We start from the raw sequence: 17,183 nt of genomic DNA on the forward strand, positions 1-17,183 counted from the left end.
CTTCGTTGCGGGCGGAGCTTTTTTAAATTTTTTTTTTTTCCGGGTCCAGTGGTGGTGGTGGAATTGATGGATCTACATTGGGGGACATTGTATTTTATTAAAGAAATTGTCAAAAATGTGTCTTTTTGACACTTTATTGGTAAATGGGTAGAATTAGAAACCCCATGCCATTTTTTTTTTTCTTCTTTATTTTGGCATGGCTGTTCCCCTTTAAAATCCATACTGGACCTGAATTGCACATTGGATCAGTTTTGAACATAAATTAGAGCCAAAATTAGATGTTTCCAGAGAAGGCAATAGCCTGGAATTTGCATCTGAACCACACTGCAGTGCTCAAAAAAAAAAAAAAAACGCACAGAACTCTCATTAAATTCGCAGTGAACTTGCACTGCAGCTGAACCGTACAACGCGAACCAACTCCATAGAAAGCCTGTTTAATTCACATGTCATGAAAATCGGATGCAGTTCAAAATGCATCCAATTTGCATGTCTGTGAGCGGAGCCTAAGTGTTTCTGGGTCTTCATTCCTCTGTTATCCGCATTAGTCACTGAGAAGTTTTCCGGACACATGAGAGAAAATTAAGCCCCGTACACACGTACCGATTGTCGGCCGTAAATATTCGGCCGCCGACTGATCGGCCGATTGTAGGCTTGTTGGTATGATGCTTCCGACAGCGCATTTTCGGCCGAACAGAATCTGTCGTGCAGACTTTAAAATATTTGTTGGCCGTCACCAGAACGGCCGATTGTTTGCCAGTCAGTACAGATTTCGGCCGACAGACAGCAGATTAGCAAGACTGGGCATGCTCAGAAAAGAAAAAAAGACAAGGAAAGTTAACCATCACATGACATCACTTCTGCAGTCGGCTGTTGTTGGCCGACAAAATTCGTGTGCAGTCTTTTGCAGTTTTCAACAGACACGACAGCCCTGGACAAAAGACGGCCGATCGTTCGGCCGACGAAGGGTACGTGTGTACGGGGCTTTAGTGACGCCCACGCAGCTTGTCTATTCAGAATGCAGCTCTGCATGTTCCTTTGTTCCTCTGCCTATGTGGAGGAGGGTGTCCCTTTCATCCATTTAGGAATCATCCAATGCAGCTCTCCACCCCCTGCTCTGTATTCCTCCTGACAGATGCAGATCACAATCGTTCTCTTTTGAAGGGTTGTAGACAAGAGAAGACGGCAGATAAACAAACAAGTAAAACGTATGTAGGAGGATTTGTTTCATCTGTGTATCATCTGAGACTACTCACTTCACTGGGTATATGAGGGTTTACAACCACTTTAACCTTTACATAGATTGATTGTTAAAAGTGATTCCCAGATTGATCACATTTCCTGCAAATACTTTCCAGTATATGGCAGCCTTATAACTACTTTACCATGATGACATGCATAATATCTCTTCCCTCTTTCTAGGAAACTATTAACAGTGTGAAGGGAAGACTTGGCAAAAGTTTACAGATCCAGACTCTGTTGAAGGCCTTTGAGGCACGTGATCGCAACATCCAAGAGAGCAACAATGACCGGGTTAACTTCTGGTCTACGGTCAACTTACTGGTGATGGTTGTAGTGTCTGTTGTTCAAGTGTATTTGCTGAAGAGTCTATTTGAGGACAAGAGGAAAAGCAGACCTTGATCGCCAGAGAGGAGATGTGCCAAAATTATGAGGGAAAATAGACTTAATCGTAAGGGGGACTTTGTTACACTTGGATGTTTTATACATGAGAGTTATGCTTTTTCTTAATTTTTATTTTCGTGGTACAGTTTTGGTCTTTAGCACCTCCTGGACAACAGTGGGGGAGGATGAATCTTCTTTTGCTCTTAAACTTCTTTCTACAAGTATCACTGGACTATTTGTAACATCTGCAGTCCCGTCAAACCCATTATATGGAGACATTTGTAGGATATTGGAACCATTCAAGGTCTAAGGTAGTTTTGGCCAGCCTCATGTATTAAAGTGCATGAATTAAATTCTGTCTTTGGTGCTTATAACAGCAAATTAACTTTCTTTTTATGTTTTTAGTGCAGAGAATGAAAAATATTGCTATGAGCAGCAGACAGGCCTTCTTTTGTATACTTTAGTGCACAAGGCACTTTTATTTTTAAAGTGCACATTTGTGAATCATTTTACCTTTTCTATACTTGAGGAAAAAATTTACTACTGTGAGATTATAGAGGTGAACATCTATTGCAATAATATAAAACCAGGAGAGGAAATTCTGACCTGCTTGTGCAGTTAGTTCTCTGTTGTCCCTTTGCTATCCTATAAATAGAGGCATGTAGAATTTGACTGAACAAGGGTTTTGGCATCTCTAAAAAGTTTAACACATCATTTACTACATTTGATCTTATTTTTCAATATACAGATAATTGATGGGCAGTGATTTTAGGCCTGTGGTTGTCTGCAGACCTACCAAGTCTATCTGAGAAGAGTAGCCAGTCTCCACTGTGTGGTTTTTTTTTTTTTTTTTTTTTTGTGTGCATTGAGTTGCTTTTGTACTGGTCACATATTCAAGCGGGTTGCTATTCCTGCTCAGGTGGGAGGGCCCTGAAGAGTGATGCCACAACTTGCAGCATATTCCTTTGAGCCTAGGGAAGGTTGCTTTTAGGTTTCCCTAGGGTGTAGGTGTTTGACATCCTGGGTTCAAAGAAAGTGGGTGGTAAAAAAAACTGGGTGTAATTCAACACCGGAGAAAAGAGGTTCTGCGGTACTGGACAGAGCGGTAAACCTGCAGGGGGCAGTGTTGAGGATAAGGTTATTATGGCAGTCAAAGCAGCTTTTTAGATTTAATATCACTAATGGCTGCTCTCAACCCTTTCCTCCAGTACCATAAATAAGTTTATGCCCTCTCCTGTACTCTGACCATGTTTTGCAATATCTGTTCAAGGAAGTCATTTTTGGTGATTAGATTGTACCCACAGGCTCCTCCTACCTCTGCCCAGTTTTAATGTGCTCACAAACTTTGTATAAGAAAAACAACCCGAGTGGAAGACTGTCTATCGCTTGCAGAAGACTAAAGGGGTTCACACTATGAGAAAATCCGAGGACCAATTCCTTAGGAGGCACGATTGTTCAATTTTTGTATAGTGTGTACACAACTTCACATCCCATTCAGACATTGCAAATGAAAATTTCCAAAGGGACAAACTCCAGAATTTTTCTAGTACATGAACAGAACGAAGATTTTTGTTTTAATGTGTACCGTTTTTTAGTGCTAGAATTCGATACGAAAGACTGTATGTGAACAGAAACAATAAATAAAAAAAAAAAGACTGTCATTCGAAAATTTTCGTACATTTCCTTCCTCGGTCTTGACTTGCTGTGAAACATTGAGGAAAACTGGACAATCGTTGGCCCAATTTTCCTATATGGTGCAAGGAAAATTAATGCCGCGCTATGGTATTGAATAAAATATAACCAAAAGTGCTGCTGTGCATAAATCAAAGTGATTTAGTGAATGGTAGTGCAAATGAGAAACAACGCAAAAATGGTGTAACCAACCTCATGGGATGGTCAATGTGCCAAATAATTGAATAGTGATCCAAAAATTATATAAACATAGGTATTCAAAATAATATCCTCTAATGGTGTGATTCAAACTCCCAATAGTGTGGATAATCAATTCCAATAAATCAAAATATATCAAAATATGCTGACTAATAGTCCAGAATAATAATAATAATAGTCCCAAAAAATTGTGTACAGCAGGTAGCCAGTGAAAGTTATATATAGAGACAGCCGAATAAGGTGCTCAAGTGCTGGAAAACAAACACATGCTGCAGTGGTGCGATGCTACAGTGGATGGTTCCTCTCCCCCAAAGGTGATTCCACTTACCGGACAGCGTGGACCCCCAGACCGTATGGTGTAAGGGTCTCACAGGCAGAGTCCGGTATATAATTCGGGCAGTGGTCCTTTAAACCGGGATGGTGGCCAGTATGGATCCCCTAAGCTCTCTCAGCAGGTATTAGCCATATAGAAGGGAAGAAAGGAATTCCAATAGCGTGATACTGTGTCATTGCTGATATCAGTCTGAGGCTGATTAACTTGGGTAAAACCAGCCTGAAGTTATTTGTCTTGGGGTAAAAGGTTCGACTTGCCCCCTATGATTCTGCTGGTAACCATCTCAAGTTTGCTGCTCAACAGGGTTTCCTATCAAAGGGGATCTTGCACATTAGTTGTCCCGTCCAGATGGCATGTCTCCTCACACTCTCAGCCTTTCCGTTGTCAGTGGGAAGTACAGACCTCTGCTGCTGTACTTCCCACTGACAACGGAAAGGCTGAGAGTGTGAGGAGACATGCCATCTGGACGGGACAACTAATGTGCAAGATCCCCTTTGATAGGAAACCCTGTTGAGCAGCAAGCTTGAGATGGTTACCAGCAGAATCATAGGGGGTAAGTCGAACCTTTTACCCCAAGACAAATAACTTCAGGCTGGTTTTACCCAAGTTAATCAGCCTCAGACTGATATCAGCAATGACACAGTATCACGCTATTGGAATTCCTTTCTTCCCTTCTATATGGCTAATACCTGCTGAGAGAGCTTAGGGGATCCATACTGGCCACCATCCCGGTTTAAAGGACCACTGCCCGAATTATATACCGGACTCTGCCTGTGAGACCCTTACACCATACGGTCTGGGGGTCCACGCTGTCCGGTAAGTGGAATCACCTTTGGGGAGAGGAACCATCCACTGTAGCATCGCACCACTGCAGCATGTGTTTGTTTTCCAGCACTTGAGCACCTTATTCGGCTGTCTCTATATATAACTTTCACTGGCTACCTGCTGTACACAATTTTTTGGGACTATTATTATTATTATTCTGGACTATTAGTCAGCATATTTTGATATATTTTGATTTATTGGAATTGATTATCCACACTATTGGGAGTTTGAATCACACCATTAGAGGATATTATTTTGAATACCTATGTTTATATAATTTTTGGATCACTATTCAATTATTTGGCACATTGACCATCCCATGAGGTTGGTTACACCATTTTTGCGCTGTTTCTCATTTGCACTACCAATTTTCCTATAGTATGTACGTACCTGCCTTTAATCTCCTGCAAGCAATGGACATTGTTTGTCCAATCATTATTTTTCACTGATGAGTTGGGACTAGAGATATCTGCAGCATGTCTGCTTATCCTCTTCATAGCTTAAGTACAAAAAGTCAGAGTGGTACTGTCCTTGTTTGGCAAAGCACTGGACAATTTAGGTGCCTAGGTTTCTGGTTTGCATGTCTGAGGCAGTGCAATGGAAACTTCCTGCCACCACAGGAGCTGAAGGCATGAACAGCTCAGTCACCCATCCCTCCCATGGTTTTAATATTGGATCCACTGACCAGCAGACACTGGCCAACACTGCAAGAGACCCTGTGTTTTTTGTGCACTTAGTACAGTGGCTGCCAACTGTAGATTTACCAAATTTCTAAATAAAAGCAGCGCTACTATCGGGAAGCACGAAGCTTTTATTATCTGTGAAGCAACATGGAACACATAGTGAAGGCAACCCCAGAGAATCAGGGTTAAGAAAAGCTGTTATATATGTGGATGCGGGCTTTCATTACTTAAAAGACCTGTTATAGATTATTTTGACCTTGAGTCAGAAGAGGGTTGTGCCTGCTGCTAACTTGCACTTTCAAACCCGAATAGGTTAACCAAAAGTCATGTGTTCTCCCCAAGTAAGCAGAAGAATAAATATGAATGTTTGGTTGTTAAACAGTGATATGCAGTTACAGTGCGTGACATGGTCACTTTTTGATACAATCTGAAAATGACCTTCCCTGTTCCAGTTTTTTTTTTTTTTATGAGGACTTTTTGAGGTGTAGTAGTATTCAGTCTTTTAGTGGCTTTCATTTGGAATCAGTTTGCCACTTTTCTGAGAACCCAAAACCTGAGTTTCCAAAAAGACTTTAGCAAAAGAATAATTTTGGGTTGAAGAAATTAAATTACTCTGGAGCACAATCACAGATCCTGGTCCACAGCTGGTATTTACTAGCAGATGCTAATAGTGTCATATTAGCTGCAAAATTCTTGACTGATCAGTGAAGCCCAATAAGGGCCAGTGCCAGTGTTCAGGCTATTATCTGTTGTCCAAGTCGCTGTCCACTTTAAACAGCCAAAATTGCATGCACCAATGTACTGTCTGAAGGAAATATAGGTGTTGGTCATCGCAGGCAATCAAACACTCCCTTTGTTGGTAAACCAAAGCAAAATAAAAAGGGAGTAGTTGGTTGATTTACTATGAGCCTGTGGGATAATAGCATGCCTTTTTTCAATTTACGGTTTGTGTTCCTAACAGCCTGTTTGGCCAAATTCCAAAGTAAATATATTTTTTCAGAACTTTCTCTAATTTAGTACTCAAGGGTGCAGCAACATATGAAGTACCTGTATATTTAACATGAAGAACAAAACTGTCTGGTTATATTACTTGCAGGGTATTGTCCCTCGAATGCACTAGATTTTTAGACAATGTAGGTCAAACAATCTCCTTGGATATTGCCATTACTGAATTTTTACATTTCTAATAAAAATGATTCTTTAACCACCGGTGCTGTTGGTTTTTATTGTACACATTTATTATAAAGACAATCTGCAAGTCAAAGTATACTTAAGCTACAAGAACTCAGGCATTGAGGATGGTTAAGGTCCCTTTCACACTAGCAGAACGTTCAGATCCAGCTGTCAGTTTTTCAAGCGGATCTGAACGGATGCCCCATGCATCTCTATGGGGCATCGGATGTCAGGGGAGACATGTCCGCTGACATCCGATCCGGTCCATCAAATCTGGACGGATGGAAACCCTATTTTCCATTCATCCATCGGATCGGATGAGTCTGTTCTCACCTGATTCTCCCATAGAGAACAGCGGGGACCTGACAGCTGTCTCCACACATGGCGTGGAGACAGATCTGCCATCTGCCTGCTCAGCGGATCAATCCCCCTCTGAGAAAAACTGAGTCCGCAGACGGACTCCCATGTGTGAAAGAGGCCTTGCTAAACTGAAGAGTGCAAAAAATCTGGTGCAGCTGTGTATTGTAGCCAATGAGCTTCTAACTTCAGCTTGTTCAATTAAGCTTTGAAAAAAAAATTCTGGAAGCTGGTTGGAGTAGTAAAATATGGTGGAGCTCTGCATAGAAACCAGTTATGGTAAATCAACCCCATTGTGTCTTGGAGGCTATTTTTCTTGTGGACATGGATTTAACGTAAATGCAAATTTAAATTGGTCATCTCTAGTAGAACACCATGTACAGTATATAGTACATCTGTTACCTATACACAAAGTCTTCTATATAGTGATGGGTGAATGCAATATTTAGCCAGCTGTTCTTTAAAAAAAATAAGGGTAATAAAAGTGGTGATATTTATCATAGTGGTAATCGTTTGCTCTGGGCATTTGCCAGTGATAACTCCCCTTTAGTGTACAGTTCTGCCTCTTGTTGGATATGACCGTTCCTCTACTTGCCCCATTGAATGTTGTGGCGCGCCCTTCACCAGCTATAACATTGTAGTAAGAAGGTGTGGGACTTTGCACTGCCAAGTCTTAGCATATACCTAGCACTTTAGGCATACGTGAGATGGTGACCCCCCCCCCCCCCCCCCACACACACAAAAAAAAAGAAAAAACTTGTGCTGAGAAAAAAAGCTTAGGCTGCTATTACTGATATTGTTAAAAAAAAAATTCTACAACGTATAAAGGTGTAAAACTGCTGCATTTAGAAAACGTAGAATACTAAGAAATATCAAATATTTAACCATGGAATGGTGATCTGGTAGGATGATAAAAATTACTATATCCGAAAATGTAATTAAGTAAACCATCACACTAAATGTCAAAACAGTGCTGATTCACAATGTAAATTGCTATGTGCAATACTCAAAAATGCCTATAAGTGCAATTAATACCAGAACTTTTATATAGTTAAATTGTTCTCCAACAAAAATAATTGATTAAATGTGTTCCAAAGTCCACATAAAAAGCGCTCCAACAGTTCATGTAATCTCCTTGCATAAAGTTATGTGGTTCCAAACCCAGGAGCCAGTAGCATGACATCAACACGCACGGACCGTTATGCAGGCACCTGTGCACTACTAATGTTTGTCTGTCTTATACAAGCAATTGTTTTTTGTAAGTGCATTTTTGTTTTTAATAAATGGTGATATACACGCTAATGCATTATGAGCCCCTCTCCATTGCTTTTATTATAACACGCTATGAGTGACACGTGAGCTTGGATCCATCCCAACCTTCTGAAGTCGGCTGATAACTAACCCTTAGATGTGATCCTGGTTATGTTCATATGATCTCCTATGTGGGATCAATTTGTGATAAGCGGCCAATCTTTTTGGTGTTGGAGCACGGTTGTGATGCACAAGCACTTTTGATTCATTTATATTGCATAAGGACACTTTTTTTTTTTTTTTCCCTCTTCTCAAATTTGGGGAATTTGAAACCACATATCCATTTTATGCGAGGATATTACATAAACTGTCGGAGCACTTTTAATGTGGACTTTGGAACACATGTTTAATCAACTGTTTTTGTTGGAGCACAATTTAACTATGAGTTCTGGAATTAATTGCAATTATAAGCATTATTAAGTATTGCACATAGCACTTGACATTATGGAAAATTACCATTTCTTGTGAATCCACAATGTTTTAACAGTTAGTGTAATAGTTTATTTAATTTTTGGATATTGCCTTTACTGATCTGCATGTGAGAGCGCTCAAGTTCCCTTGCTGACATTCTGATCAGTTGAAGTCTGTATTTAGACCAGGGATCCTCAAATTACAGCCCTCCAGCTGTTGTGGAACTACACATCCCATGAGGCATTGTAAAACTCTGACATTCACAGGCAGGACTAGTCATGATGGGAATTGTAGTTTCTGAACAACTAGAGGGCCATAGTTTGAAGATCCCTGACTTAGACACTCACCTGGTATATTCATGCAGCCAGATAAAAAGGTTGTAAACCTCAGAAATTAAAAATGAACAAAGCATATCAATCTATAGTGTGTACTTGTCTCTATCCAGAGTAGGGCTGCAACTAACAGTTATTTTCAGAAAAGATGATTGTTTTGCTTAATCAGATATTAACCTTAAAAAATAAAAAAAGTGTAGTGTATAATTGACAATTTATTCCAAAATATCTATATGCAGTGGTAAATATAAATAACCAACTATATGGGTAGGGAGCAAAATCTCTAATCCACTCTGAGAATAACAGACAGAAGAGCTATACTGTATATACTATTAGAGGTCAAATCTGATAAATATCATCAGACTCAGAGATCACATTTTATTTTAAAGAGAAAATAAAATTAAAGACTGTTGTGCAGATTTTCAGACAGAACTGTAATATATTATGTATGACAGACTTCCCTTGTCATAGACAGGTGGCTTGATAAAAGCTACCTGCACCTGCTGTTACTTATGCTGGCCATACAAAAACAATGTCTTCCTTCCAACAAAAAAAAATAATGTTCATTTTAGGACTGTTCATTCCATTTTCAAATCATTAGTGGGGTCAAATCGACATTTGTTTTCGAAATTTCAAAGGAGCAGAATAGAAAACTTCTTGGTCAAAGGAATTTGAAAGTGTAGGAGGTTTTCGTTCAGAAATTACATTCATTTTAAAACTGAATGTTAAAAGCAAGTGAAATGTTAAGACATTCTTTCATTTAGTGAATGTACAAAGATTTTTCGTATGAATATTCTCATCTGAAAATCGATACGTGTATGACCAGCATAAAAAAAAAACAAAAAACTAAAAGCTGTATGTGTGCTGCACTGTGTCTTCTGACATGTATGGAAGATGTACTGAGCTCTCTGTGTACATTACACTGTTTCCTGATAATGTAATCAATGAGGGAGGGGGTTGTCCTGTCCGGTCCCTCCCCTCCAATCAGCTTTCAGAGCTCCCCTCACTGAGTTATGCAGAGTGTAATTTTCAGTTAGGGGCCCCCTGTTTTCTGACAGCTCAGACAAACTTTATCAATTCTTGATTTTGAACAGATTTAGAGATACTGCAGATAAACAGATACAACTTATGCAGGAGGATTTGTTTTATCTCTGTGATCACCTGAGGTTAGTCACTTTACTGGCTATATGGAAGGTTTTACAAGCACTTTTAAGTCAAAGCTTAATTTACTTGTTCCATGTCAGAGGGGTTGGATTTACTAAGTGAATATTTAATCTATTGGATTGGCTTAATGGCCAGTTAACTAGCATTTTCAAATATGGAAGGGAAAGCAAATGCTTTGCTTTTATGCCTCCCTTTTCTGCAACACCTGCCCTGTCTTTCCTTCACTACTCTGCTAGGAGCAAAGTAAATACCTGGTACTTCCAGTATGATGGGAGTCATCCACTGGGACTGTCCTTGTGATTGGCCCAGAGCTGTCCTTTTGAGGGCAGGGAGAGCCCTCAACCCTCTGTATGCTCAAACTAGAGCAAACCTCAGCTTACACAGGACTCCTAAAAGGTGAATATGGACAACTTGAGATGGAATTAAAGTGAACCTGTTGCCTCGGCCTGCATTTTAAGCCTATCCCCAATTGCTATATTGTAAAGAAAACCAGTCGCAATGGGTTGTAGAGGAAAAGCACTGTGTGGGACAGAGCTGCAGTTCACCAAATTTGTGGCACATAGGGAGCATGAAGACTGATAGCTGAATAGCCTCTGCAGCTTGGTAATATTGTATAGGAACACTTTAATAGACATTCCAGCATTTTTTTTTTTTTTTTTGTTTTAAAGAACTTCAGTAACGCTACCTTGACAGACTTGAACACCATTAGTGGAGAGCGCAGGGAATAAGCGATAATGTGCATTTCAATAATACATACATGCATGCAAAGCCAAAACTAAGGGGTTTATTTATATATAATATAAATAATTTTTTTTTCTTTTTAGCTCAATGTGACAGACATTCTTGTTGAATTCTTACCTTTTTTTTTTCTTCACGTAATATGATGATTTTATACGATCATTCTCTCCCTCTAGTGAAATATCTCAGTCAGAAAGAATACTGAATTATGGCCACTAGATGGAGTAGACAGTCATAAGAAATAACTTTTATATAAAATAGTTAGAATTTGTTAAATTTTGGGTCAGTTCTTGTCCTATTCATTCAACACATTCTTTATAAAGAGGATTCTATGCTTTTGTTGCACTGTACAGGTGGCGGTAATCTAAGCATACCACAGCAAGTTAATAACAAAGGTGTTGTTTTGTTCATTAATATAGCCATGGATAAATGAATGCAGAAGCTGGTTGAGGCATTTTTTTTGCTACCTTGGTCAAAATACCAAATCTTATAAGACTGAGCACCGATTTTCATTTGAATGTGGATCTACAGCAAGTGCTTGTTGTGTGGTGTATTGCCTTTAGCTTGTATACAGCATTTGCTCTGCGATCGGCCAGCTTTGTCAAAGCCTTTTTTGTTTTATGTAATCTTTATTTTAAATTTTCATAGACATACATGTAAAATCAAAAACCGATCACAAGACAAAGGTGAGTCAATTCTCAAAAGGCACTTAACAATGAAACATGGCATTAATGCAATAAAGGAAATCAAAAAACCCTGAGCAGAGCATCTAGGGAGAATTAAATAGGGGCAATAGCCCATCTAGGAGATAATTCAATTCAATCAACATGGTAGGTGCTCAGGACCGTCAGGGCACCTACAGGAAGTACTAGTAAACCAAGGCTGTAGGTAGAGGTGGGCCAGATGAGAAAAGAATCCAAAGGGGAGGGAAGGGAAGAGGGGGGAGACGTAGAGAGAAAGACAGTGGGGGAAGAGGGGAAGTCTAAGGGTCTCAAGTCTCTAACAAGAGGGCATGACTGTGAGATAAATCCATCGCACCGCCGCCGAGTATGGCAGGCGCTGGTGGCAGACATCTAGTGAGGAGCAGGAGCAACCAGAGGAGGAGTGGCGTGACCACCCGAGTCAGCAGCTGTGTAATGTATTCATACTGCCCATTTCACGTAAAATTTGTCATAGCAATCCTTGCAGCGGGCCATCCACTCCTCAGCTGCCATAATGTCGTTTACTAGCTTTATCCAGGCAACCCGATCAGGTACAGCCGCCTGTTTCCAGAATATCTGAACCAGGAGGCGGGCAGCGTTCAATAGATCTGGCAGCACGCTCTTTTTATATCTGCTAAGAGGAATGGACGGCACGGCACGTGCAGCAGAAAGTGCCGCGAATCATCTGGGATGTCTTCGTTCAGGATCGCCAAGACCTGTGCCCGTATGTCCAGCCAGAATGGCCGCAGAAGCAGGCATTCCCACCAAATGTGTAGGAAGGAACCCCGGTCCCCACAGCCCCTCCAGCAGCAGTCCGACAGGCCCGGGAAGATCTGTGCGAACCGGGACGGCACTCTGTACCATCTGGTCATTATCTTATACCCATTCTCCTGCATCCTAGTGTCCACCGTGCTAGAATAGGTCAGGTGGTACATGTGGTTCAGTTGTTGCTCAGAGAAGGTGCACTGTAGGTCTCTCCCACTCCCGCACAAATAAGGGCTTGGACGCATTCTCCTCTGGACATAAAAGCCGGTACAGCAGCGCTATGGAGTGCTGAATCGGGTCCTTGGAGATGCAGAGCTTCTCATATGGAGATATCAACGTTGGGGAGCGAGTTAAATCCAATAATGGACGAAGAAAGTGAGTAAGTTGACGGTATCGCCATGAGTCCATAGGGAATCTCCCATAGCATTCTCGGAGTTCAGAGAGGGGTAGCATCCTCCCCTCCTTAACGAAGCGTCTGCAGCGTGTCTCACCACCCGACGCCCACGTTCCAAAGAAGGAAACATCCTCCCCAGGAAGGAACCACGGGAAACCCCCGAGTGGCGCCAGTGGAGAGACCGCTACCGACAACTGTAATTTTTTGTTGACATCATCCCAAACCTGCAAGATGTGGACAGTGGCCGGGGAGACCCGTGGGGAGAAGCCCCTATGTGCTCCTAGGAGCCAGGGGGCATGAGATAGGTTCCTGCCTGCCATGAATTTCTCCATGGGGACCCATAACTTGTTCCGGACATGGTGATGCCAGTCCAGGATCCTCTGTAAGGCTATCGCTTCATACTATCTCCGGACCATGGGAATCCCCAGCCCACCAGCCCGCTTGGAGCGCTGCATAAGGCCAAAAGCCAGGCGGGGATGTTTGCCATTCCAAACAAAAAGAATGAACATGCTGTTGAGGCTTAAAAAGAAAGATTGGGGCAGGTGCACAGGTATCATTTGTAAATAGAATAGAATCCACGGCAGGATGTTCATTTTTAGCACATTCACCCTACCAATCCATGTCAGCATCAGTTTGGACCACTCAGTCAGGTCTCACGGTCAACAGGGGTACGTAATTAAGGGTAAAAACTTCCGTGGAGCAGTCCGGTAGAAAGACCCCAAGGTATTTGAGTTTGGAGTTGCACCATGTAAACGGTAAGGAGGACTTCAACGCACTGGCCATCTCCTGTGGGATGGAAAGGGGCAAAATTTCGGATTTATCAAAGTTGATCTTAAAGTTGGAAAGCGAGTGAAAGGCCCTAAACTCCGACATGAGGACTGGCAATGATGTCTGCGGTATGGTCACGTAAAAAAGGACATCATCTGCATAAGCAGATAGTTTATGCTCTGTAGGGCCCACCGTGATACCCCCAATGTCCGGGTTCGCCCTGACTCTGGCCAAAAATGGCTCCAGGGTCAGTGCGAAGATCAATGGTGAGAGGGGGCACCCCTGGCATGTGCCATTGCGGATCGGAAAGGGTGAGGATAGGTAGCCCCCCGCCTTAACCCTGGCTTCAGGTGACGCATAGAGCGCCCCCACCCAGCCGGCCATATGAGGGCCCAAGCATTCCAGGACCAAACGCATATAGGTCCAGTCCACCCTGTCAAACTCTTTTTCTGCATCTGTGGACAGCAAGAGATATGGTGGATGGGGTGGTTGGGACCCGACCCAGTGGATGAGACATCTCCGCTGACACCCGCTGCCATCCGTATCCGATCCTGTCCGTGAAATCTGGACGGATGGAAACCCTATTTTTCCATCCATTCAGGGATCGGATCGGATGAGAGCGGTCCACCTGTCCCCCATAGAGAGCAGCAGGAGCTGTGACACCTCCCTCTCCGCACTCCAATCCGATCCCCACTGAGCAGCACGGATCCGCCTACGGAGGCGGACCGTGTGAAAGAGCCCTTAAAGCGGTAGTATCCCGCTTTTTTACACTTTTACCTACAGGTAAACCTATAATAGGCTTACCTGTAGGTACAAATAATATCTCCTAAACCGGCATGGTTTAGGAGATATTTACAGTGCATGCAGCCGCTCGCGCGAGCGGCGCATGCGCTCTGAAGGTCCGGGGGGACCTTCAATTTATTTGCCGGGAGCTTGCCGGAAAATCATGCATGCGCGCGGGAGTGACGTCATCGCGGCTCCGGCCGATCACCGCGCCGGAGCCGTCTCTTCCGGCCAATCACCGCGCCGGAGCCGCCGAACCCGGAAGAGACGGCGAGGGATCATGGCAGCGCCCGCAGCGATGTCCGGGGGTCCGTGTCGGGGCTTCGTTCTAAGGTAAGTTACACATAATGGGCTATAGTATGCGATGCATACTAGCTCATTATGCCTTTGTCTTGCAGGTTTTTTTTTTTTTTTTTTTTTAGGGTTTACAACCGCTTTAATCGTAGATCTTCTGAGAGCTCTTTTGTGCGAGGCATCATTCACATCAGGAAATGCTTCTTGTGAAAAGCAAATCCAGAACTGGTGTGTGTTTTTTTTTATAGGACAGGGCAGCTGTAACCAACACCTCCAATCTCATCTCATTGATTGGACTCCAGTTGGCTGACATCTCACTCCAATTAGCTGTTGGAGATGTCATTAGTCTAGGGGTCCACATACTTTTTCCACCTGCACTGTGAATGTTTACATGGTGTGTTCAATAAAAACATGGCAACATTTCATTCTTTGTGTGTTATTAGTTTAAACAGACTGTGATTGTCTATTGTTGTGACTTAGATGATGATGATCAGATCACATTTTATGACCAATTTGTGCAGAAATCCATATCATTCCAAAGGGTTCACATACTTTTTCTTACAGCTGTATCTTGCACGTGTAGGAAATGTAACTTTTTTTTTTTTTTTTAAACTGTTAAATGGATGGGTTTACTTCCATTTTAAGGCCTGGTGCACACTAGTGTGATCTTGTTTTGAATGTGATTTGAGGTGCAATCGTGCAGTGTGCGTGGTAGGGATATTGATGAGACGGCAGGGTGATTTTGATGCAATGTCACTGCTGTGCATTTTTGGACGCAATTTCATGGCTACTATTACTACATGGTCGTGGAAAGCAGAATAGGTCAAAGAGCGAATTCTATTCTAGGTAACCCGATCACCTCCGCTCTGCCTTTTGATCTAGTGCATAGTGCCTTCTGGCCACTAATTCTCTCTACTGACACCCCAATCGATACGATATGCCGCCTCCACTATTACACGGATAAGGAAGCTATCATGAAAAATCTAAGGGACATTCCTTCTTATGAATTTAACAGGGCCACTATCACGTTTTATGCTGACCTAGCAAAGGAGACCCTGGAACATTGCAAAGCACAACACCCCCTGTTGGACAAGCTTTGAGAGGCGAATGCAACATCCAGATGGGGATTTCCAGCATGTCTTATAGCTACCAAGGATGGCTGTTCTGCCACTCTGCAGTTTCTTGAAGACCTTGAATGGTTCTGTCTCGACATGCATATTGATCCGCCCAAGCTCCTGGCTGGCAGGACCACCCACCTGTCCTCACACCACTTCTGGAGCAACAATAGCACAGGGCTGTGAAAAAATGCTGTTCTAGCACCCCATGCTCTTTCCACAAAAGTGGATAAGATCTTTTTAATTCCGCAAAATCGCAAGCTATTTTTCTATATCATGTTCTAGCCGCCTCATGTAAGGCCGCAAAAGTGGAGGGAAAAGGACCGTCCCATACTTGGAGTACACTTCCACCGGAAGGCCACCTGAGTCCGGTCACCTGTGGTTAGGTGCATCTGCAAGGGCCTCAGTCAATTCCTCAATAGTTATCGGGAAATCCAGGGCGGCTCCTTCATCAACAGATACCTGTGGAAAAGAACAATCTTGCAAAAATAGCGTTAAGTCAAGAGACGTATGGGTTTTGGAGGTGTACAATTCAGTGTAAAAATGCTGAAATATATCCAAAATGTCAGAGTTAGAGTTACACACTACCAGTCAATGACTGAATCGCAGTATTAGAACAATTCTCCTGCTGTGCCCTAGCTACCAGAGCCAACAAGTGGCCCGTGTTCTCCCCCTCCTCAAAGTAACTTTGTTGAAAGAAGTATCTCTTTTTCTCCTCTGACGATAATACTGCAAAATTATATAGGGATTGGGCCTCAACCCAGCTGCTATGAGCGGCTTGTGAGGGATTAGCCACTAACATCTCCTCCCTACGTTGTAATTCAATATGGACAGTGTTCTCCCATTCTCTAGATTTGCATTTAAAGCGGTTGTATACTCCGCTTGGTGATTTTTACCTACAAGTAAGCCTATAATAAGGCTTACCTGTCGGTAACATGAATATCTCCTGAACCTGCACAGTTTAGGAGATATTCACCCTGCAAGCAGCTGCTGACATCAGCGGCGCATGCGCTCTAAAGGTCTGGTGTATCGTGCCGGAACTTCAGAGCTCCTTGCCGGAACAGAGGGCTCCCATTTGCTCACAGCGCCAGAGACCACAAACCTGGATTAGACACTGAGGGAACATGTCAGCTCCCTCAGCGGTGACCGGGCACCGCTGCGGGGGCCTCGTTGTAAGGGTTTTCATAATTTATTTTTTCAGGTTCTTATGTAGCGCTGTCAATTTACGCAGCGCTTTACATATACATTACACATTCACATCAGTCCCTGCCCTCAAGGAGCTTACAATCTAAGGTCCCTAACTCACATTCATACATACATAGTAGGGCCAATTTTTATACAGGATCCAATTAACCTACCAGCATGTCTTTGGAGTGTGGGAGGAAACCGGAGCTAGTATGCGAGGCATATTAGCACATTATGCTATTGTCTTGCAGGATTATTTTGTTTGTTTTTATTTCAGCAGTTAACTACCGCTTTAATACCAGTAATTTCCCAAATAGGAAGACACGCAAGAATGCTTTAA

At 42.5% G+C, this 17,183-nt stretch overlaps 1 protein-coding gene across 2 annotated transcripts in view; it reads left to right on the forward strand.

Moving 5' to 3' along the window:
* Positions 1-17,183, forward strand: part of TMED5 (transmembrane p24 trafficking protein 5) — a 518,850-nt gene that overhangs the window by 46,585 nt on the left and 455,082 nt on the right. The window contains exon 4 of one of the 2 annotated variants that reach the window (XM_082265813.1): positions 1,420-2,269. The exons of the other annotated variant lie outside the window; for it this stretch is intronic. Within the exon in view, the coding sequence (XP_082121939.1) occupies positions 1,420-1,638 (219 nt within the window). The 3' untranslated portion in view covers positions 1,639-2,269. Of the gene's footprint in view, positions 1-1,419; positions 2,270-17,183 lie in introns of those variants that run through there. 2 annotated transcript variants of the gene reach the window in all.

Source organism: Pelophylax lessonae, assembly GCF_965119305.1.
Source record: "Pelophylax lessonae genome assembly, chromosome: 8".
NCBI classification, from domain to species: domain Eukaryota; kingdom Metazoa; phylum Chordata; class Amphibia; order Anura; family Ranidae; genus Pelophylax; species Pelophylax lessonae.